The 24,260-nt window shown below is 45.4% G+C and overlaps 1 protein-coding gene across 1 annotated transcript; it reads right to left on the reverse strand.

Moving 5' to 3' along the window:
- Positions 1–1,117: 1,117 nt before the first annotated feature.
- Positions 1,118–23,372, reverse strand: ABTB1 (ankyrin repeat and BTB (POZ) domain containing 1; the record flags this gene model as incomplete). The annotated part of the gene is made up of 11 exons (XM_008935420.1): positions 1,118–1,450; positions 3,002–3,202; positions 6,079–6,246; positions 6,837–6,935; positions 12,257–12,372; positions 17,351–17,467; positions 18,458–18,503; positions 19,404–19,563; positions 21,476–21,620; positions 22,158–22,213; positions 23,310–23,372. Coding segments are annotated over 11 exons (1,378 nt in total), but the record flags the coding sequence as incomplete, so codon positions are not given.
- Positions 23,373–24,260: the final 888 nt, after the last annotated feature.

The raw sequence follows: 24,260 nt of genomic DNA on the forward strand, positions 1-24,260 counted from the left end.
CCTCCCCGCCCGCAGCGCCCCCGCCGGGCCTCAGGCTCGGGCCTCTCGAGTGCCACCCCGGGGGGGAACAGCTCGGGGGGCAGCCTGCTTGGCAAGGCGGGCTGCACGCAGGGGTACCGCCTCCCGAGTGGCGCCAAGGAGAAGGAACATCATTGCCCTCGCTAGGAGTCCAGGGAGACAAGACCAGATAACACGACCTACTGCAGAACACAGACACAAAATACATTCGTTAGTACAAACAGTGAATTTCCTGGAGAACAATGAAGCTACAAGGCTCAAGGCTGAGCAAAGCCGAGAGAGGATGATGAGTGGGACAGCTGCCCTGCAAGAGACCCAAAAGGTCTTTTTTCTATTTAAAAAAAGATTTCTGGTGACCCCTCTTCCCTGACCCACCAGCAAGTCAGTTTTGCTCTACCACAATAGACAAAAAGAAAGGGGAAAGTGCTGTTTCCAAGACAGTGACTCCTTGCCCCGTGAAGAGGAAAATGGGTGCTCTCCCTTTTTTATGCATTGAAAGCTGCTGCTTTCTAAGAATGGAAGGATTCTGGTCTCTACTGTATTCCCAAAGATGTCTGCTCAGCACGCAAAGCTTTTAAATTCTGAGCACTTCAAAGCAATGAAAAGGAAATCGCTTTGGGGTTCTTTTTGTCTAAGAACTAGACTAGTAGGTGAAGATAGTGCCTTCCACATAGTTAAGTCCTCCTGTGCCCCTATTAAGGAAGTACTGCCTATCTTTGACTACCTGATAATGTTGACAGTGAAGGAAAGGCCACCTCCCTTCCAATATACTTATTTGGAGAGTTTAATTCAGTTTTCTTCCTCTGCTCGTGGTAATTTAACAAGCATCCTGGCATAAACTAGTTTCAGAAGTGTGTTACTGGGCAACAGACAGGATGGGTCCTAACACCAGGCACAGGAAGTCCCCCAGAACAGCTCCCTTGCCATCCCCAACAGCTTGCAGTCTCCTATCCACAGTGCGTTGTACAAAGGAGCAGCTACTGATTCAGATTGAGCCTTGGGAGCTACTTCTGAAAGGAGAAACAAAAACCAAAATAAAACCAATCACAAACCATATATGCAGATGTTCAGACAAATAAACTAAAAAGAAACCATGCCTGAAAGTGGATGGGAAGAGGGACAAAGAAGGGGACCAGAGACATTCAGAGCCTCGGACGTTCTTGCACTCCAGGCCAATGCAGCGGGAGCTACGAAGGCTGAATCTCACAGGCAGGGTTTGCCCACTTCAGCACTCAAGCCCTATACTGGCCAGGAGATTCTCCAGAGCTTCCAGTTTCTGGTTGGCTTCCTCGATGGCACTGTAAGTCTGCACGTTGCTGGTGATGTGGAAGCGGATGTCATCAACCAGAGGAATGGAATCGGTCTCCTGCCGCTCCTCCACAGCCTCTGCGCTCTCCTTCACAGCAGCTGCAAACTCCTCCAACTCCACCAGCTGGGCAGGGTGGACAAGAAAACAATTAGGAAGATGAGAAGACAGGTAAAAGGATGTAAAGGGTTGGGATAAAGGGCTCAGCCACTGCTGAGAGATCCCACAGAAGAAAAGGGAATGCTAAGGGTACATGGAGACCCAAATCTTCCTGTCTCCTATAGATACTGCTAGGAGATACATCCTGCCATTCATCATCAGGAGGCAGCAATACTCCCTCGACAAATCATCACAGCTGTAGGCAAGCTGCACCTCTAACAGTGCATGCTAATACCCACTACCTAAGCATTCGTATCTCTGGTATCAGGGCACGTGAGTAAGCACAACATTCCCTCCAGAACGGCTCCCCAGACGGAACCAGGAGATACAGCCAAACACTTTTGGGAAATGTCTTGCAGCAGGCAAGACAGTGGGTGCTTGTGCTCAATTCAGAACTGGGAGCCACAGATGACTATCCCCACCACGGCTCCCAGTCCCACCACCACCAGCCAACCAGCACATCACAGCAAGGCAGCTGCTCTTTTCTGCACCCAGCCTGACAGAATCAGGCCACCCATGAATGATTTTGTACCAAGCTCCCCAGGAACATGTGGTGTGCTGAGGGGTGAGAGGCAGCTTCCGTCTGTCTATGCTCCAAGACCGTGCCAGGGCATGGCAGGTTGCTGAGCCACGCTCACACACTGCCAAGATCTCTCCCTGTTGCCATCACCAGAGAATCTCCACAAACTGCTGGCAGCTGCTGCTGTCTGAACAGCTGGGGTGGCTCCATTTGTGCCAGTGCTCTTCAGATGGCAGCGCTGGGTCTGAGAACACCCACCCAGACTAGGAAAGGGGAACACATAAGCAAAGCACTGCCTTGCCCAGCAACTACTTGGGAAATTCACCAGCCTTCAAACCAAACCCCTTTTTCAGAAGCCTGGATCTGGGTTCACCCTGACCTGACTATCATCCCCAAGACATACACTGAACAAAATAACAGCCCCAGAACCATTTTCTTTGCTTGCCAAAACGAATTTCACACCTTTCAAGCTGCATGTGAAAATGTTGCATTCCCCTCTGACCTGTACAAGCCATTTATAAAGTTCTGTCTCAGGATAAAAACTCCCCATAGATTCTAGTTTATCCTTCTGTATGTCAACTTTCTCCATGAGCCCTGAAACCTCAAGCTATAACCACTCAGGATAGCACTTAACATCCCTGGAGGTGTTCAAAACACATGTGGACATGGTGCTTCAGGACATGGTTTAGTGGTCATGGTGCTATAACCGCTCAGGATAGCACTTAACATCCTGGAGGTGTTCGAAACACATGTGGACATGGTGCTTCAGGACATGGTTTAGTGGTCATGGTAGTGTTGGGTTCATGGTTGGGCTTGATGATCTTGGAGGTCTTTTCCAGCTTTAATGATACTATGATTTTCAGGAAGCATGTTAAACCAGAGAGGGCAACCATTTATTACAGACCAAAGCACGACCATTAAATCTGTTGTATCTATGGCTCACTGTGCAGTTCAATTTAGGGGCACGTGGTAAGTGGAGTGGGGAGTGTTTCTGGTACCTTCTCGATGATCTTTGCCATGTACTCGGTGCACTGGTCCTCCAGTCGGGTCAGCTGGAACAGCTTTGCAATCTTCCAGATGCTGACAATGTTGTCCTCATCGAGGATCTGAGCCAAGGTCCTGCCACAAAGGCGCTTGAGCCCGGGCAGCAGGTACATGTCTGCCACACACAGCACCTCATAGGCGTTTTCTGGGGACAGCTGGCAATGGAAAGAGGAGAATTACTTGTCCTACCCATCTCACTTGGCTCTGCCAAGCTGCCTTCTCCTGTGTTTCAACAGAGACTCCCTAAATTGTCGCTTTGCCCATTACTGGACAAGTGTTAACAGTCCTACAGAGAGGCAGGAGCTCAGTCTTTCAGGGCTAGGTCTTCTACTCTGTTACTGCAGAGGAGTTTAAAATGCTGCAGAGCAGCTTGCTCAGCAGAAAGCAAGAAGTTTGCCATGCTGCAGCTAACCCTTCCAGCTAAAACACCTAAGTGCAGCTGAAAGCTGGCTGCTAAGAAATGTTCAGTGTGGCAGTGGAAGAAGGTAGCTTTTAGCAGATGTACTAAAGACCCTTCAAAGATTTTCATGCTATTTTGTACTGCTGGACTCATTTTGTAAAAAAAAGTGAGATTCTCTCAAGTTCCTTCCTCAAACTGGCTCCACTAAATCAGCCTGCACAACTTCCCTGGCACAGGGATCCATCCAAGGACAGAAAACTGCACCCCAGGTAAACTGTAAGTGAGGCTCAGCTAGGTAAGGACCAGACTGCACATCAAATACTACTTGCTCTTTAACAGGCATTCAAACTGAACTAAATTCATACACCAGATGCTCAAGCTTACACTGTTCTGAACAGCCTTTAACATTTTCAGGCTCTTGAGCTAGAGAGCCACTCTCCCATTTCTCTCTTGGATACTTTTGTTCCTTGCAAGTGATCCGAGGATAAAAAAAAAATACTGTAGATAATGTTGAAGACACCACCTCCAGCTTCACTAAGTCTCTTCTCCCTGGCTGGGCAAATCTATTTTAAGTCAGCCATCTGCGTCACTAACCTGGAACTAGAGCCTCTCTCTGCACAGTTCTGTTCCTGCTAACGTGAAGTGCAAAGAGCACAGTTACCCACATCCATTCTGACAGAGAATCTGCGGGATGCAGCACACCCTGGCTGTGGAGGAGGTGAGATCAAGGCACACTGGTTTAGACTGCAGCATGGTAACTTGGATGCAGCATGGTCCAGCAGCAAGCACTGCTGTCCATATTTACACGTGTGGCTGCCCACTCTGCAGAAGGCTGATTATTTCTTCCCCTACAGCTGTCCACACCAGTGTTTGGAGAGACTTCTCACAGCAAATGTCTCAGCTGTAAAACACCCTGCAACAGCTGTGCAGAAGGATTCAAGATGTATTAGAGGCGTACCATGAGTGCTGTAACAAAGCTCTTGGGGTTATTAATCAAGTGTGTCTTTGTCCTTTCATAAGCTCCAGGAACATCACAAGTTGGAGGTGTCTAAGTCAGTAGTATTGATGGCTGCAGCTCTCAACTGCTTGACTGAGGACAAACATGGCAAATGTTTCTCCAAAAGCTCCTCTTGAGCCCACACAAGTACTCTGATCAGCAGCTTCTCTTTCTGCCTGGAACCCTTCCTGTCGTCTGCACACAGTCTTCCCTCCAACCACAAGCATTATCACTACTACGTGGCAAAAAGACTTACAAAATCTTTGGAAAATGAAATGGGTAAATGGGGAATTAGGGGTACTGGCAGAGAAACCCAGGGCAGGGAGAACACTCCACATTTAAATGTGGAACTCGAGCTATAATCCTGTTTTCCTGACCATTCTTCTGAGTAGTTTTTCATGACGGAACTCTCTGCAAGAGCTCCTATCTTGGCTGCTCAGTTGGAAATCCAAGCTAGTTTCTGTGATGGCTCTATTCTGCATAGAAAACATGGGCAAGACTCTTTCAACTCCTACACACTGTTCTGTCCTCCTGCTTCAAGTCCAGACAGGGCAGCTGAGACACCACTTGGAAAGGGATGGCTGCTTGGGAAACAACTCTCCTGTGAGCCATCACGAGGAGGGCAGGCACACTGGAGAGGTGCAAGGGAACAGGGGCATGCTGCACTGCAGCCACGAGATCAGGAGGATCTTCACAACCCCAACACGCTTCTCTCCCTCTCTGCCCACCCTTTCAGCGCATGGCTGAGGGAAGAGTGCAGACAAGGGAAGCCTCTGCTCTCTGGCACGCCAATGGCAACCCTTGCTACATACACCTCCTTCTACCACCAGTTCCCTGCCGCTACCCTGAGGTGGAGAGATCAGCAGAAACAAGGTCACAGCTGCATGCACCCTCTGTACTTGGCACCTCAGCCAGAGCGTGAACACTGCTCGGGAGAAGAGACCCTGGCAGGGCAGCGGCGTCTCTGCTCGCTGGCCCCCATGCCACAGGGTGTTCTGGCATCTTGTAGCTAGACCTGCTGAAAGCATCTCCCACAAAACTGAAGCAGGAAGCTGCTTGAAGGCTGAGATTGGCTGCACCTTTCATTAGGCTGAAAACGAGGTGGGTTAGGCCCATTTTGTTACTGCTTGTGATACTGAGCACAGCAATGTGTTTCTCTCCCAGTGGAGCTTTTGCCCACTCCAGCAATAAATAAGAGTAGAAATAATGACTTGCTAAAAAAGGAAAAATGGACTATGATGCCAAGAGTAAATAAGCAGAATCTCTCAAAATGTGTCCAACCTGCCATCTACTGGCAGCTTCTCACCTTACCCTTCCACAGAGGCCAAGAGGGAAATCTGCAAAGCCCTGCATTTATCACGCCAACATACAATGTGCAATCTAATTTCAAAATTTTGATTCTGGGATGAAACACCAGGTATTTTCTTCCTGAATATCATGCATATAAACTAGATCCCTGCCTGGCTAACAGCCAGTCCCAGTACGCGGATTCCTCAGACTGAAGTGAATCAGCAGAGAAGGGCAGTGGGATTTAAGAAACCACACCCCCTCCTCAAGAGGCTGTAGGAAAACAATGCTGTGAAGCCCTCCAGAACCAACCAGCACAGGAGGGAAGGCCCCAGGGCTGGCCTCACCTCTGTGTCGTCACTGTAGATGTAGTAGAGGACCCGGATGAAGATGTCTTCTGAGATGTTGTGGAGAGTCACCACAGGGATGCTGGGCTGTGTCTGCAGCTCCTCACTCTCACTGAAATGGTCTTCAAGAAGGGCTTTGAAATAATCACTGCGACCACAGAAAAATGCCTGGAGAGGAGAGAAAGACCAAAACACTAGCATCTTTCTCACTGCACCAAACAGCACTACCAACCAGCTGTCAGAGCAGCTCAAAGACTGTAGAATTTTAGACTCTATAACTCTGATTCTCCTATATTTTTGCAGCTGTCTCTCCAACATCTTTCCATACCTTATTTCTATCCAGACCTACCCTCAGAATCAAAATACAACCTGTAAACTAAAGAGATTCCAAAGTAAAACGACATTAGGGCAGCAGTTGAATTGAAGCTGGATCTCCAAATCCACTTATTGCTGTTCACTTGCAGACCAAACATGCTCCTCTCTAGACACTGAACTCAGAAGCCAGCAGAAGATTTTGCAGCTGTGAATGCTGTAGCTGAATCAATGTATTTGTCTCCTCACCTCTGCAAAAAAAGGCAGGGTTTGCCATTTTGTTAAATGCTTTAAATACAGTTTCCATCTGCAGTGAGACTTTTGGTTTCCCAGCTGATGCAGCAATGCTGCCTCTGCAGCAAATCGAGCACTGGATGAGTGGAGAAGACAGGCAGCCTAGACTCACAGCAAAAAGGGAGGAGAAGGAAGACAGCACAGGCACATACCTTATGACACAAAAAGTTGTAATCTGCCACCCGGAAACACACGTCGGGACAACTGTCAAAGTTGTCAGTGCTGTCAAATGGCAACTCCCCAAAACCAACCTGAGAAAAGAAACCAGAAAACCCCACCTTTAACATCCATGCTTTAAACTTGCTCAGGGTCCCAAGTTTGAACTTCCTGGTGTTTCCAGAAGCCACCATTCATCTGTTCCCTCAGCATACGAAGAGCACCAGAGATGCTCAGAACACAGATTTCAATGTAGGGAACTTGCACTCCTGACAGAGATATTCCTGGTACAAGTTACAGCTGCCTCCCCTATCCATGGCAACTCTCTGACCCTCCATACACCTCTGCAAAGCATTTCTGTGCCACCTATCCAAGGCAGATAACCAAGAGGAGGCAAAGGTTACTTCATGTAGTGGGTATCATAAGCATACTACAGTTTAGGACTAGCCCTCTACTGTGTAGATGTACTGGTATATGCAGTAACATAAAAATTACATAGATGCATACACCAGTTTGAAATGGTTTGGCTATAATTACTGCCTCACTTGGATAATCAAACATTTCTAAAGCACATTTTACATTACTGACTTGATTTACAGCCACAGATAGTGTTATTGCAGTATTAATACTCCAGTGAATTATTTTAACACCAACACACCTCCTCCCAGTCCCACACGCCAGCAAAGACAGCACGCATACAAAAAAAAAAAAAAAATTCTCTTAGCCTACATTTAAAATGACACTTCCAAGTATTTTCATATCCACCTTATACTATTTACAGGGTAATTCAATTGTTAAAAAAAATAGTTTATATTCCAAAGCATGTAACCACGGCAATTTTTCTCTGGAAGCAAAAGTCTCCCCTTGTTCTTGCTTTCTAAACACATGCCCCTGAGGTGCCTGGGCTGAGGAGTTTATTACTGCAGTCTCTCCTCCAGAAAAGTTACATCCCAAATTTGCACTTGGGAAAACCCTGGGTTGACTCCAGTCTCCCAGTCACAGACTACTAAGCACCATTTCTAACACGCCTGCCTCCCTCCTAACTGAAAACCACTGACTTTCAGCTTTACTGAGGAGCCAGATGACTCCTCCCTCCCAAACTGGACAAAGACTCAGCCTGCAACACTGGGCTGGTGCTCTCAGCCAAGCTCAGCTCACACGCAGCGAGGTTTCTCTCACAACACAGGCTCTAGGATGTGGAGAGGCACCAAGCTGGTAAAAGCTCACTCCACCACTGGGCATGGCAATCTGGACCCACTCACCAAGCTCTTTGTCTATCCACAGCAATGTCTGGCCGCTTCTCTTTCCTGGTTGCAGGAAAGGAAGCCCAGTGACATTCAAATTGTGCACGTCTGTCACAGTAATGCTGCCTCTCCATAGCACCTTTCTCCTTAGTCCTCCTTCATTGGGGAAACTGTCTCCCAGAAGAGATGTGTCAGTTTGAATTGTTTGAGGAACACTCCCCACCTGAGCTGTTACCTGCCTTTCATACAGCTGCAACAGAAAGGGCACCTTGGGCATTGCAGATGAGATCAGACTGTCCCCTTTGCAGGTTCCCCATCCTGCCACTTGGCTGTTATCTGTCTCATGTCTGAGGCCAGTACCAAGGGTGGTGTGGGGCCCTGCAGCCAGGCTCCTAGGGATGGCATTACAGACACCAGCAGTCAGGATCTGCCTGCCTGCTCTCTTTGCCTTGCTGCTACCCCCACCCTATGCCCACAGCTTCCATGCCTTCTCCTAGAAATTCCAACAGGAATTCCAAGGCTGCAACTTTGCGAGCTTTGATAGGATGCCACTATTTGTGCCACAGTAATTTTGAGACTAACTCCACATCTCCCACGTGCATTCCTTCTTTGCTGCCCTTGCATCATCCTGAGGTAGAGCTTTAAAAGAAATCCATCCCCAGGAGTTTTCTTTGTCCCAGAGTTTGTCTCCCAAATTACCAACTCCTCCAGGCTCAACTTCTAGCCTTGCCGGGACCCTGCTCTGATGCTCAGGTTTATAAGGTCACTTCTAATCCCTACTATGAAAGCAGGTTCATGTCTTTGTCTTTCCTATTCAGCACCAAGTGGCTTTGTGGAGTTTTCCCTTTTACTCCCCTTTTAAGTCTCTACTACGTCTGCTCTCCTCCTTGGTCACGCTTGAGGAATTTAATCTCCCTTTCAGGGTCTCCTTGCAGAATACTGGCTTATTCCTCCCACTCCTCCATTCAGGCAACCTCCTTATAATACCTCTGTCCAGGCAAAGCACAGTTGCCAAAGTCAAGTATGTGGAAGCACAGAAGAGTGCAGCACTACGAGGTGCAAACACATTCACAATAACTCATTCACCATACAGAAATATTCTCAACATCTCTTTAGCATAAGACTGTTTGAATATTCACAGGATCTTCCAGCCATCACCCAGAGGACCAAGCCTTTGCTGCTATAAATTTGCTATTAGTGGTTAAAGACAAATGTCGGAGGCAAAAACATACAAAACAAATCAGTGGCAGTAATTTGTACCTTGGCCAGAGTCTTTCAGCAAGAAAATAATAAATAAGTTACAAGACAAAATACAGGGGTTAGTGATCCAAGAGAAGATTATGAGCCCATAACCAGATACAAGCAGACTGGATAAAAACAATAAAACTGGAAGCATATTATAAATAGTTCAGTTAATGTGCCTCTGCCAAATGGGCGAAGCAAAGCACAGCTACTCCTATGGACAACCCCACCACACAGGTGCTGAGACAGACAAGGTGGAACCAATCTACTTGTTTCAAACTGTTCTTTCTATGCACGACAAGATCTAGCTTCACCCCCAAAGTGACAAATGGTCACTTTTTTTGCAGCCATGCCAAATGCCAATACAGAAGGAGAGACCAGTATTTATTTCACATCAGACTCTGCTCCTTTTAAGTCAGATTTTATCTTGGTTTGAAAAATAAGATTTCAGTCAAAAGGTGATGAAAAAAACAGCTACAAGAAAATGATGTGCCTACAGTCTCATACACTGGAAGCCTTGGAGTCTCCAACTCAGAGGTCAACTGGCAGACATGAGATGAAAAGCTAGGCAGACAGTGGAAAGCCACATGGGTTTTGACAGTTGCCTGGCTTTTGATGGTATTTTACTTAAGTCGGTTCTTGGTAAACTTCATTGCAACAAACCAAAGAAGCAGCTGTTGCGGTCAGAAAAATTCTGGCCATTACTAGTTTAAAACAAAATAAAGAAAACTATCACACTTTATAAAACAAATACTTGAAAGAGAAACAGCTTTCAAGTATAAACAGGAAGGAGAAACAAGCTATGAAGACTACAAACTTGTTTAAGAGTTCAAAGAATAGATAATTCTCACTCTATCAAATGTTAATTGTTTTAATCATAAAACATGTTACCGAGCTATGGAATTGGAATGTACAGAATGTGCTGCACCATTCATATCAGGGATTACATGCAAATTATTTGGCTGTAGTGAAACAAAGTCGTATATATCCCCATTTCATGTAATACAGCACCACGTGACATGCAGCAGCTCAGAATGTCTCCTGCCAAATTCTGGAAATTCTGGCCTTTATCCAGCAGCCGAATACCTGCTTTGTTCTGCACAGGCTGGAAAAAAAAACATATGTTTCTCTCAAGAGCACAGATGTTTGCACATGACTATTCAGTTGTTCCTGACATTTTAGGTTACATGGTTTGTATCCTGTTCCTTGTATGGCATCACACCCTGTAAGAAGGAGGACGATTCCTCTCTCCCAGAACAGAGATGCGCAATTCACTGAACTTCACAATTTGCAAACATTGGGATGAGCTATAAATGGCAACAGGATGAAGAGCTTTGTTCATATATTCTTATAAGTTCACAGAAAAAAAAAAAAATATATACCTAGAGAGAGAAAACCAGGAATCTTTTAGAATTTACCAGGCTTAAACAAAGCACCCACTTTTGTGCAGGGCATACAAATTCTTCAGTGAACAGGCATGTGCCTCTGCCCTCTTCACTTTTACAGTCATGAGTTGTCTAATGCTTCACTAACTGCCTTCCTCCTATCTAAGAACACAGGAAGAAAACCACAGCTCAGAGGCATTCACAGTGCTGTCAGCTGATTACATCATTCCAACTCATGTCTTCCTGCCAGCTCTTACTCTTCTTTCTTAAGAAAAGGGAAGTATTGCTAACCCTTGAGAAGGAAACCTTAACCTGAGGGGAGCATGCTGTCAAGTTCTGGGAACAAGCAATCAAACAAAGCATTATTTTTATTTGTGAAGTGACTTCAATTTTACATAAAACTCATTGGTTTTGGGTCCACAATCCTTTTTTAAATTCTTAGTGAGGTAAATCTGAGGCTTTCTTACAGTATTACCTCCCTTTAAAGCCTGCAAACATACAGAAAAGCATATTGAAAGCCACAAATAAATGCACGGGGCAGGGGGGGAAGGTTACATAGGAAAGATTTTTGCATTGGTTTGTGGAGAAACACTCCCTCTATAATATGCTCAGTAGTCGGAGAAATAAGTTTGCCAAAAGCCAGCACAAAACAGGCTTACTATGGGTAAGAAACCTTACCCATGCACACACCCTCTCTGTTCCAGGCAAGTCTACTCAGCAGGGGACAAAAAAAAAAAAAAAATAACAGCAATAAACTTTGTTATATCACTAATAATACAACCTCCGGGCACAGCAGCCACCTGAAATGAGTTCGTGTTATTACATTCAATAGCTGGTACTAGAAACAGATAAAAAAGGATAGTAATAACAGCAAAGTGAATCTGCTGGTATTACAGAAAACAACAGATGCAGGGAGAATGAAGACCACTAATATTTTTCCTCTCCTCCTGCAATTGGATCCAGATCCAGGTGTATGAGCCTAACTAATAATAGTGTATTTTAACATAGTGATCACTTGTGGTCTGTGGGCTATTTCTAAGAGTCAAAAAGATGTATTTATGAAAGTCAAATCCATTTCCAGTCAAGTTAAATTCACTTCAGAGCAATGAAACATTTTCAGAGTTTGAGAGCATCTCTCCACGGAGGGGTGCCAGATCCTAGCAAGCCCAGCAAGCCACCTTCCACCTATATGCTCCTTTGGGTACCGATGCCCATTGACAAAACATTTCTGACTCAACAAGGATGGCAGAGAGAAGGAAAAGGAGCTGGGGTCCAACTCTTGTCCCATTGTAGTCACAGGGAAAAACCCACCAACCACATAACATAGGTTTTGTTTACCAAGATCTCTGCTGAGGGAAAAATCCAAGGGAAAGGCCCAGCACTGACAGCCTCACTAAACAAGCTGATAGCATTTCCAAGCAAGAAAAGGCCTTCAGGATTTGGAGCACCAGCAAACAGGCAAGCTCTGAACTGGAAGGGAGAGAACTGGACACACGAGCACACCCCCAGCCCCCACAGACCAGAAGACAAATAAATGCTCCCTACCCTCAGCTCGGCTGGCAGGGCGCAGTCTGCTAGAAGAGCCAGATCTTCCTGCAGCTGGCAGTTACCTGTGGGCTCAATCGTCAGCACTTTCACACAGGTCCCTGGCTTGGAAGAGACTGGAAGAAGCAAAAAAAAAAAAAAAAAAAGAGCAGAGATGCCTAAATTCCTCCACATTCTTCCCCATTTAGAGAAAAGACAGACACTACAGGAAAAATCAGTATTACTGCTGTTTGGCTTTTACTGCAAAGCACATGATTCTTCTACCCAAACGTGGACATAGCACCCCTCAGCAGAGCCGGGCGAGCAGGGCTGGAAGGGGATGCACGTGTTGTTGTCTATTCTCAAACCTCCACTTCCTTGTGCTGCAGTATCAGCTGTGGCAAATAAAATTGCCAGAGCCACATTTCAAGGCCAGCTTGCTCTCTGGCATCCCTGCCATCCATTACAGTTGGGGGCCATTGATGAGGCTGCCTCTGACCCCTGCAGGAGCCACTCACAATGCCTTCCCCAACCCACCACCCCAATAACTGACAGTGTCACCTAAGGTGAAGCCCATGCCAGGGAGTATTTAGTTAAAATAAAGCTGTTTCCATGCCTCTCTGCTCTGTCACATGCTCTCACAGGTCCCATTTCAGTTATACCATCCTAACTTCACTCCAGGGAACAAAGAGATTTGTTCTTGTTTATGTAATAAGTATTGTGCACCTGAGTCTGTCCTCTACTCTCTGCCTATAGATCCCCAAAGCACAAAGGCCCCCAAAACACCCAGACTCCTGAGTGTGTTTCTGTTCTTTGCAAACATTAAACAAGCATCATTACCACCAAAGAGATCAAATAAACCCTACAGAGAGCACAACTTCATTTGCCTTTTTCAGACCTAGTGTGTCTTCCTGACTTGCCCTACTGCCTTACACAACTAAACAGCCCAATAGAGGGGAAGCAAAACACACAAATTTTGCTTCTACGGTCTTGCTGTGTGGAGCTCACTGAAGCCAACCCCCACACCTTCAAACTACAGGCAGCCCAAACTACACCCAGCTACTGTGTTACAAAACCACTGCCAGTGCATCCTTTCCTCTTTCTGGCCACCCCCCTCCCACAGCTCACTACCTCGGGCTTGTTTTCAGCTCAGCATGCTTTGTGAGGACTGCAGCACGTAAAACATTCAACAGTCCCTGGCAGACAGGGAAACACATGAAAAAACCATGGAGCACCACTGGAAAATGAAAAGTTGTGGCAAGGAAGGCTCAAGATGGTGTTGGGAGCGAGCCAGACACAGAGTTAACTCTCAAGGACAACAGTGTCAAGCGGCCCCACGCTGAAGCCTCAGAACACCTTCTGACAGGTATGATTCACTGCATTCAAACCCCTCACAGGTGAATCACACCACCTGGAGACCTCATTTTCCCTGACACTTTACACAGCATCACACGAGCTTCATCAGATGACTCCATTGCGCCGTGGGCGAAACAAGACCACAATATACCACAAGACAAGTTCTCCACCCCCTCGTCCCCATTACTGCTGCACCCTTTGGTAAGCCACCACTGCACCACAAATAGGCTGGATATCCCAGAAAGATACTGGAAAGGGAAGGATAATCTGCCAATACAAGGCAGTCAGGTACCATCACTGCTATCCATGGAGCTACATCGGCAAGGAGACAGGCTGCTCTATTAGCACTAAACACTCCTTGAGATAGATGACTTCCAGGGCAAATAAGCCAAGAGGAGACCTGGGACCAACACAAACAAAACTGAGTGCATTTTCTCAAAGAGCCCTGTCCACTTACAGACCAGTTTGAAAGAAGGAAATTTCTCACTGTGCAATTACCAATCATTTAGGGCAGAGAGAATCATTTGTATTTGTGTAGTGCTCATTATAGCAGTCACCAAATCAGTCAGGCTCTGTAAGCACTAATGGACCCAGCAAGTTTTAAGCAGTAGTCAAGGGAAAGACTGCTTCTCCTGGGATCTACAAAGCATCTGCATATTTTCACAGTGACATGAAAGAACAGTGATTTGTCTGAGAAGAAAATATATCACAAGACACTTCAGATGCTGCATCTCTCACATCCAAGAGCACAGCATTTGCTATTACATGCAACTGTCTCCTAACAGAAACAATAAAAATCAAAGTGACAGGAGTAAGCTGCTGGCTGCAAGCAAGCAGCAGGGACTGTCGCCTCCTTGCAAAAAGTAGGAATGAAGGGTTTTCTGAAAAGAGCAACGTAAGTAATGCAAGGAGCTGGAGGGAATAACCCAAATATGGTTGAGGATGGAGGACTGTGTCTTTCTTCCTAGTCTAGCCCAGCTGTATAGCACTGAATGTCACCTACCCATTCATCAGCCGCCTTTGTTCTACTGCTCAATGCTTCTTTATAACCTTTTGTTTCAATTGAGACAAGGCACTACAAAAAAACATGGGCCACAAAAAAACCCACCAAGCTCCCAAACCTTTCCAAAACAATGCCACACTCCGATACTTGCTTTATACTTCCTCCTCCCAATGCCACAACTAGCTGTAACCACAGATTCTGTACATTCAGTGCCTCTGCTATGAAGGCAAGCATTGCAAACCTTGCTCTCAACCTTTTGTCCTAACACTTGTAGAAATAACTGCAGAATACTTATTTTCAGGTACCCCCACTTTTAAAAGAAGTGGGGGTACCTGCAGCTTGACCGGAACAAACTCTGTCTGAGTTCTTCCAAACACTGCAACAGTTTTTTCTTGTTATAGCCACAATATACAGGTGGGAGAAGGTATGCAAGCATTCACACTAAAGGTGCAACAGAAGGCACCGGGTCATCCTCTTCAGGGTTTTCTAAACTACTGTCTGTGCATGCCAAGACACTAAGTGCTTTTGAACTGCCAATTAACTCTAGATAATGGGATTGCAGAGACTGCAATTATCCACTGGAGCTGCACAGGCTTGAATTCATGTTGGTTTATTAGGCACATTTCAACATTAAAATATAGATGGAAGACATGCCCCTGCTCTGCAGACCTGAATCAGATGTCTGTTCCACAGAAAGTACTTTGAACAAGCAGAGATTCCTCATGCACTAGAAGGAACAGTAATGATTTTGTCAAGTGCCAGACCTGATGCGATCTAAATCTCACCTAGTGTCTAACTTCTGTAGTTCTTACACATGCTGCTTTCTGGAGAATCAAGCTTTTCTGGCTTCCACATGAGATCTGATATGAGAAACAAACTTTTAAACAGACCTATTAGTAGTTTTGCCTATTCATTCAAATCCAACCTGTCATAAATAAAAATCAAGCCTAGTACTTCCATCAGTGCTTTATACCACCCATTGATTACATCTTCTGTCAGGCTCTAGAAACAAAGAACAACTGTTGCCTCCCAAAGTACACAAAAATTAAATTATTTGTCCAGTGTCATCCAGAAAGTTCATATTGCATTTCCAAGTGAGCTTGTATCTGAAACTCTCAACCAACCAGAAACGTTACTTCATCTCCTATTTTTAAACCCCACCAAGAAGTTAGGTTTTTTCCAGTTTCACAAATTTAACCCCTGGACTTCATGATCCTTAAGTTGCCAATGACATACTATGCAATGGCTTCAGACCAATAGCAAGCTATTCACACCTTATTTTCCTCCCACAATCTCATATGAGATTTTAACTTGATGTATAGGGTGGAAAGGTTGCCTTCAGGGTCTCAGCTATACCCCAGGAGATAAAAAGAATAAAACAGGTGAAAAAAGAAATCTCCAGCATCTCACTGGATTACTCCAATATCAAAAGATACTAAAAGATAATTGTTAACTGATTGTCCAAGCAGTTTTTATTTTCTGTTCATGGTACTCACCACCACTCCCATTTTCCACTACTTACTTAATACACAAAGTGATCTCTTACATTATTTACAGCAAAAACCACATTTCTAATCTCTTCAGATGTATGTCTACATTTGTGATTACATGGCTGAGATAAAACTTATGACATAGCTTCCGTAAGGACTTGCCCCTGGTTTACATGGGAACAGCTGTACCCTGGCAGCCTTGCAGCCCACCACCACCAAACAATGGCACATGCCTAAGGGGAGACACACACATGATAATATCTGCCCTGAGATATCTTCTGTGTGATTTCCAGAAAAGGAATTTCTTGAGCCAGAAGTATTGTTTCTTACCTGTCAAGCCCTGTAGCTTCAGGAGGCTGAATAATCAGAACTCATAAATCAAAAGGGAAAGGTGGAATAGCTACATCCTCACCTCTTAGATCCAGGAAGAAAATGCTATTGACTTAAAAGCTACAGACTAGACTCTCTTCTCAAACCAAAATTAACTTGACTGAAGTAAAGGAGTTAACTTGGAGCATGAAATGAGAATCAGATGTTTTCAGCCTAAAGGTTTTGTTACCAGATAATTTTCTTTTTGCTTAATGACTAACACTGTTCTGCCCTATTTGTGCAGTTTTGATTCTATTTCACATGTCCTTTAGCTTGAACTAAGGAGATGAATGATAAACTCCAACTGTTAGCTTTCATGCAATAAGCTGATGTCACGATTAGATCACAAGCTCTTTGGATAACAACAAGCCCTTAAACAGAGGGCTGCATCATTTAAGGTTTGGCACATACATGTGTTACAAATACACACGTGCTTTCAGAAATTCTCCTCTGCTTTTAAAGCAGCATTGGATTTCTCTCTGCATCCGTTGTAAGCCAATTATCACATATTTTACTTCAGTTAGGGGTAAAAATTCAGAAAAGAAAGACTTCTGATTGTACATATTTTATCTCCCCAGAGGTTCAAACAAGCTCCCTGCCCAAAAGCACTTGCCAATATACCCCACAGTGTTCCACTGAATGTCTGGCAACCAAGTGCTGCTGCCTTGGCTGTTCTACTATAATGAAAACATTCAATACAAATTATAAACATGCATGTGTCAGAAACCACTCCAGCTGCCCTACAGAGATCCCATGACTGAAAACTATCATGCAAACATGGGAATTCCACAATAGGATACTTTTCTGGAACCACCAAGGGCAACGTTTACCATCACACTTTCCTCTTTCTCCCTGAAAGGGCATAAAGGCACAGCAGAAAGAGCAACAAGTACTTACCAAATTCATAGACTTTTTTACATTTGGTCTCCAAATCATCTATGAGATCCTGCAGCCGGCACTGCTTGGCTAACCTCTTGCAATCACTCACATATTCTACGTCGATATCAAGACGACCTGCCAAGAAGAAATGCAGCCAGGTCTTTTAACCCATACCACTTAGGTGTAAAAATGGCAAAAATTAAGGACTGAAGATTTGATGGCACAGAAATCCAACGACTAGACACATTGCCTCATTTTTTAGCATCCAGTTACAACTCAGTGCAAGAAGCTAAGAGTCATCCACCACTTCAGAGAATCTCTGGTATCCAATTCATAGTCCCACTTTTCAGTGTCTACTCTAATAGCTTTATTCAAGAGGCCAATGACCAAACAGGCTTAAAAAAAAAAGATGTCCAGTTCCCTCAGGAAAGAAAAAATAGCAGCACAACAGGAGCATGTATGACTGCCACCACGGGCTATCTGGCTTTGGGTAAGAAAAGACTTCAGGTTCACAGCCTGTCATCTTAGAATATTTTACCATCATTGAAAACATGGCAAGGAACATTTCTAAAAACACTGAACTGGGGAAGCAAAGCCTTGAAGATAGTTATTTTCTGGCACCATCTCCTGGCCTGAAATAGTTCAGCACTTAATGTGCCTAAAATACAGCATTTGGCATTTTCATAGAAGGTTTAGGATCAGCTTCTTTTCAGAAAAAAATATTATGAAGTAGTCAAAGCATTAAGCACTCACTGCTCACGTCTGCCAGACCGAAAATGTTGAACATGGAAATCTGGGTTTTCACACCTCAGAGGATTGCTATCCGAGATGGCAGATTTACCTTCTTTAAGTTAAAAACACATTCTCTACATCCATCCAACCAATCAACATAAGCTGATTTCTTTTTGATTGACTATATAGTTATTGGCAGGACAACAACTGGCAAAAGGTACAAACAACTTGGAAGAGCTGGGGATTGCTCACATTCTCCCCTTCTGCCAGCAGAGAGGATGTGTTGGCAGCTCATGTACCCAAACAGGGCTGTCTGCAAGTGTGTGCCATGGCAGAGGCACAGGGAGCTGCCTGCCAGCCAGGTATACACACATGAGACAGCAAGTCATTTACCTGTGTATAGATACTGCAGAAGAGAGCCAAAGGCGGCTGGATTTATCTAAAATAAAACATGACAAAGTTACCTTTAGAATTCCCAGGAACTTAATACAAAGCTTGAAACTTGCCTGGATAGAAAAACGAACCTGAACAAATCCCACTTAAATGGCAACTCACACACTGCACCCAGTTTCCTTGCTCCTTGTGTAACTAATGCTGCCACTCCACTTGGCTTACACAGCGCTTCAAATGTACCAGCTGATACTAATACATGTGCCTGGGGGACAGGATCTGACTAACAGAGGTGCTCCAAGCACACAGTTGTAATACAGGCTCTGCAAAAGCCAGTCTTTCACAGGTTGCAAATACTTCCAACACTTAATTTGAGATGAAGGAAAGAGAAAGGAGAGACATTAAGTAATGTGCTGAGAATCTGGAAGCATGTTTGTCATGAGAGGTTTTGCACAGCCACAATCAAGCTATAGAAACATATGCCACAGTACTGGTGATTAATGGATGGAATGCACTTATGGTCTATTTAGTTCTTACTGCAAAGGCAACAAAAGGGACTCAATTAGTGCCAATTATGGAGGTGGTCTTCACTACAGACCACCTGTCCACCAGGAATTAGACAGACTCAACTCATCCCACAGAGGAGTCGTGACGCAGCTGGCAGATGGTAACAGCTACCTGCTACTGCAATTAATTAAGATATGTTTGAGCCCCTGACAAGGGAACAAAGGGAAAAATATGCAGTCTACAGCCTTTTGTTAGAAGAACAAGATGTTTTTTTACTGCATGAAGTGCCTCCAAGAGCCACTCTCCTTGACTAGGGTCATTCTGACTTCCAGGAGTTATTCACTGTGGAAGTTAACCCTCAAACTGTCCTTCCTACTCACTTTTCTCACCCAGGGAGATGCAGGAAAAGAAAGGAAAGAGCTGGAAGCACAGCCTTGCTCACCAGTGGATGCTTCAACACTATCATGTTCTTCCCCTTCCATTTGGTCTCAAACATTTCTGCGAAGTAGGGGCTGCGCGCGCCGAGAACGCAGCGATGGGCACAGAAGGACTTGCCATGGACAATGAAAACGATGTCACTTTGGTAACCCTGCTCCAGCAACCTGTGAGGAACAAAGAGAGGGAAATTCACTGCAGGATGAGAAAGGAGAGAACAGAGTAAAGCTACTGGGGACAGGGCACAACTGGGTCTAAATGAACAAATACCTCTGGGCATTGCAGTCTCTCCCTGCCTGGTTACAAAGCCAGCACAGGGGCTGGTACTTCACATACCAGACTGGGATCTCTCCCTTCCTCCAATGACTCAAAGCAGTTTCATTAGTGCAAAAGAGAGGCTGAAGAAGAATGAAACCTTCCTGCCTCAGGTGAACCCCTGAGCACTGGGGCTGCTAGTTCCTTTAAAATCCCTATTGCATCTCCAAAGGTTAAATTTGCTTTGACACTGTCAGCTGACAAAAAGCCCTACAGAAGCACACGCTTTCAAACAGAACTACCCCACTACAAAGTGAGGTGCAAGCCTCCTGCTCTCAGGACGCTGACAGTGAGCGTGCACTAACCATGCAGCAAATGGGAGAGGACTTGATGTCACCCACCCTCAGAAGAAGGAAGGATGTTACAGGTATGAAATGCAGGCAGTTACCACATCAGAGATGAAGCCCTGTTTATGATTGCATGCTCATACTCTCATTCTTTAAAAGGAAAAAACCAAGATTGCTCCTTGTAGAATTTATGGGAACCATCACCAGTGCTTCCTACTGCCCATCACCCCTTGCATTTCTGTCCTCACAGAAGTCCCCAAGAGGTCAAGTGGGTAGACATCAAGCATCATACTCCTTCCAGAGAGCAGGACTGGTGCACAGAAAGGCGCAGGGCCACACAAGGAGATCTCAGAACAGCTTCTTGAGTGCTGATCTTAATCTCCTGCCACTAGAACATTTTTTCTACTAGGGTCTTGCTGAACACAAAATAGAAACAGTTTGGTGTTTATTTTTTGCCTCCTACTGTTGCCCTTTGTTTCAATTTTAATGAAAGGTCTCTTTGGAAAGAGAAGTGGAAAACAGCACATTTTAGTTTTCACATGCTCTCAACCCTGCAGCATCTGAGTCACAAACTCACCAGAGGAGTGATAAATCACCCTGCAAAATTCTACTTTCTCAAAAGGGAGCATCTGACTTTACTCAGATAAATGAGTTTCCTTCCTCCCTTCTTTTCCCATGGCTTCAGAAATTAGGGCTCTGTCAGGACTTATTTGCTCTCCCAGTTTTGAAGATACAAATGCTGAAACCTAGTTTGTTTTTTGGTTGTTTTTTTTCTATCAGTCCAATGGGAAGAAAAAAAAAAACAACACACAAAAAAGTCTGTGTAACACCACCAGAACTATTGAGGTAGAAAAACAGCAAGAAGAAAAGATTGACACTATTCCTCTACTCCTAGAGCAAGTCAGGCTTCTTCTCAGGCTCTAGGCTAAGACTAGGTGTGACAGGCAACTTTCAGAAACATCTTAAAATTAAACACATTTTAATGAACAAAAAGAATGAACAGAGCACTGTCCCTGTAAGACACTTTGACGCTTCTTAAGGTTCTCCAGCTCAGAAATGAGATGCCTGTTATCACTGCTGCAAACCTCAGCTCAAGGGCTACAGCACTTCAGGCCTAAAACTTAATTTCAGTTGATATATTATCCTAAACTGTTGATGTGACTTTAATGATTTGATTTTGGTTTGGTAGTCAAGTATGACAGTCTAATGCTTCTGTATTACAAAGACCAGCTTTCTGTTGGCTCTGCAGTCTGTACCTACGTCACCAGAGGCTATATTTTAAATGTATGCCTATCTGGAAGTCATCCCTTAGGGCACAAGGGACACCCCTTAGGGATCTCTCCATGCCCAGAAATGAGATAGGGTACTGATCACTTGCCTTTCAGATCTGCCCTTAACAGAGAACTTGAAAATCCAGCTTAACAGCTCAGGCTGGCTGAGGGAAGGCGCTGCAGGGGGAGCTGCCTCAGCTGCTTACCGCTGCAGGAAGACATCGTAGTAGTCTCTCCTCATGCACTTGGCCGTGATCTGCTTGTACTCCTTCAGCAGGCGGCGGATGGCGTCGCTCAGGGCTCCGTACAAACAGCGCTCCCCGTCGAAGGTGTTGGCCTCGCACCTCGCTCCTGCCAACGACCCCAGGCACAGGCCAGCAGGCGGGGTTAGAGCCTTCCACTTTTACACAAACTAAGCTGCCCTCCCATCTGTATAAGCTAAAGCCGTTCTACAGCAAAATCCCTTCCTGAAGTCATGACTCGCTTAGAGTGACCCTGGTAGTAAGCCTCTCAGCAGGGCTCCAGCAGCACTCCGGGAAGAAGAACCTCACTGTACAATCACTTACTGGAACTTTAACAGTGCCTCCCAAACAAACATTTCTGCCCCGTACAAGGCAAGAGATGCCTCTTCAGGTTAGACTCTGCTACAGATTTGAAGGGCACCTCCATTTTGCTACTTTAGAATTACACAAGTGGTTGATTAAGATACTCTGAATGCTGTAGAAGAGATAAACCCTTTCAGATCTGATTTTGCACACCAACTGCTCTGCCAGAACACCACGAAAGTGTGTCCAGGTCTCCCACAAAGGACATCTAGAAGGATGTACGATCCCTACAGACTAGGATGGAGAAAGATACTGTGCCCATAACCAGGAAGCTTCTGCTCACCATTGGCTAGAAGATAGTGTACAAGCTCCTCATGTCCACAGAGGCAAGCGTAATACCTGACAATAACAAGAGAAAGAAAATCAGAGATACAGTAGGAAGCAAAATTCAGTGTTGTGGCACACCACAGCATGCAGATCTCAGCACCGGCCCATCCCTGATAAGTTTAGAAGATGACTCCTATGCTTATAGGAGTGAGGAATAGCTACCAAGCAGCGCAGAAGTATGACCTCAGCAAGACAAAGCAGCATCTGTTCCCACTGCTCAGCACTGCAGTCCTGCAAGGAAAACTCAAGGTCCCCAGTTGGGCTCAGCATCTTCTGCTGCACCACCAGCTGCCAAATCCATCCTCACTTTAATGGAGGTCATTTCATGCACACTCAGCAATTCCACTAAATTCTCAAAAACACTCCCTGCTCTTTCCGTTGTCAGTCTGACTGCACACTGCAGTAACAAGAGAGTAGCACCCATGCTGAGGTACAACAAATCCAGCCCTCAAAGTCCCCCTTACCATGAGCTTTGTTTTCTCTTTCACAATCTAAGCTTTTCATGATTCTCAAGGACCTCAAAGTGCCCTACAAACCAGGAGAATCCTGTAACATGCATTGCAGCAGGCAAATGTTAGTCTACCTTTACTTTGGCCAGTTATTCCATACTCTAAATCTATCACTGGTGTCTAAATGCATTTTGGGATTGGTATGTAGGGAGGTAAAAATGTCACAACTCCCTCCCCAGGACCAGCATTGGGATTCCTCACTGCATTTCCAAAGCCCTGCCAAGAGGACTGAGAACCCACAGTCACCTGGTACTCACCAAGCCAAGCCCTCACCTGAAAAAAACACGCCAGAATGACATTGACTTGGAGGGGGAAAGAGCCTAAACAGGCCTAGAACAGACTGCTTAATCCAGGTAATTTGGTCCAAAAATTAACCATCCTTCTGAGCACTACTACACCAGCATCTCTCAGATGGGGAGACAGATCTGTTTAGCACAGCACAGACAGAGAAGAGAAGCAGGAACACATAGCCAAATCTCCCAAAAAGCATAACCTGAGCCATTTTGTAACAGTGCTCCTAGCTGCTGATGCAGGGAGAGCAAAGAGCCCCGAGCGGCTCCCCCGCCCGCCCAGGCGGCGCCCGGGGCCGCGGCACTCACAGGGGGGTACTGTCCCACTTGTCACGGACATTGACCTCCACGTCTCGCTGCTCCAGAAGGTAGCTGGAAGAAAAGAGAGAGCAAAGTTAGAACTTCATGCAACTACTCAGTCACATTCTCCTCTTTCAAAAGATGCGACTTCGAGTTCATACAGTAGCTTCCAAAGGTAGGACAAGATCTTGCATTGGACCTGGGAGCAGAGGTGGCTGAGGGGACATCAGTCAAAACCTCAGCCCAAAGAAGGGCGATCTGAAGCAAGCCTTGACAGCTCCCTTCAACCTTAAGTGGTGCTCATGAGGAAAGAGGGGGGTCAAACCCACCTCCTGCTGATCCCTAACAGGGCAGCAACCACAAAAGCAGCTCTTCAGCAGCACCTCTGCATTCTCCAACAACCCCTCAAAGCCTGCGTGCTTACAAATAAGCGGTCATGTTCACAAGGCCAATGCTAGACTTCCATCCTGCTTGTAGCTTTTCTTACCACAAGTAACATCAGTGTCACTCCAGATTGCTCTTAATTCCTGTCACTTCTTTGTCCTGCACACTCAGCTGCCTCTTTGGAAGCTCTATAAGCCAGTCTCTGGCTTGCACACAGATCCGCCCACCCTGGCTCTTGTTACACTGTCCCCAACTACTGCAACCACCACCTCTCCCAACCACGCCCCAGCCTCCACAAGATTCTCAAGTTGTTTTTTTTCCCTCATACACCACACTAGTTCCCCCCTTTCACTCCCTCCATCCTTCCCATCTCAAACTTCAGGTTCCTCTGACCATATTCAAAGTCCCAAGAAGATCAGCTCCTTTCTACTCAGCCCCATGTGGTCTATTTGTTCTCTTTGCTTTGACAGCATTCCAAGACCGATCATTTCTCCACAATTGCCTCTATGTTGGTCACTTCAAACCTCTGCAAAACCACCTGCAAGGCCTCTCCTTCAACAGTAAGCCTGCAATTTA

Source organism: Merops nubicus, unplaced genomic scaffold (assembly GCF_000691845.1).
Source record: "Merops nubicus isolate BGI_N331 unplaced genomic scaffold, ASM69184v1 scaffold29552, whole genome shotgun sequence".
Classification (NCBI taxonomy): domain Eukaryota; kingdom Metazoa; phylum Chordata; class Aves; order Coraciiformes; family Meropidae; genus Merops; species Merops nubicus.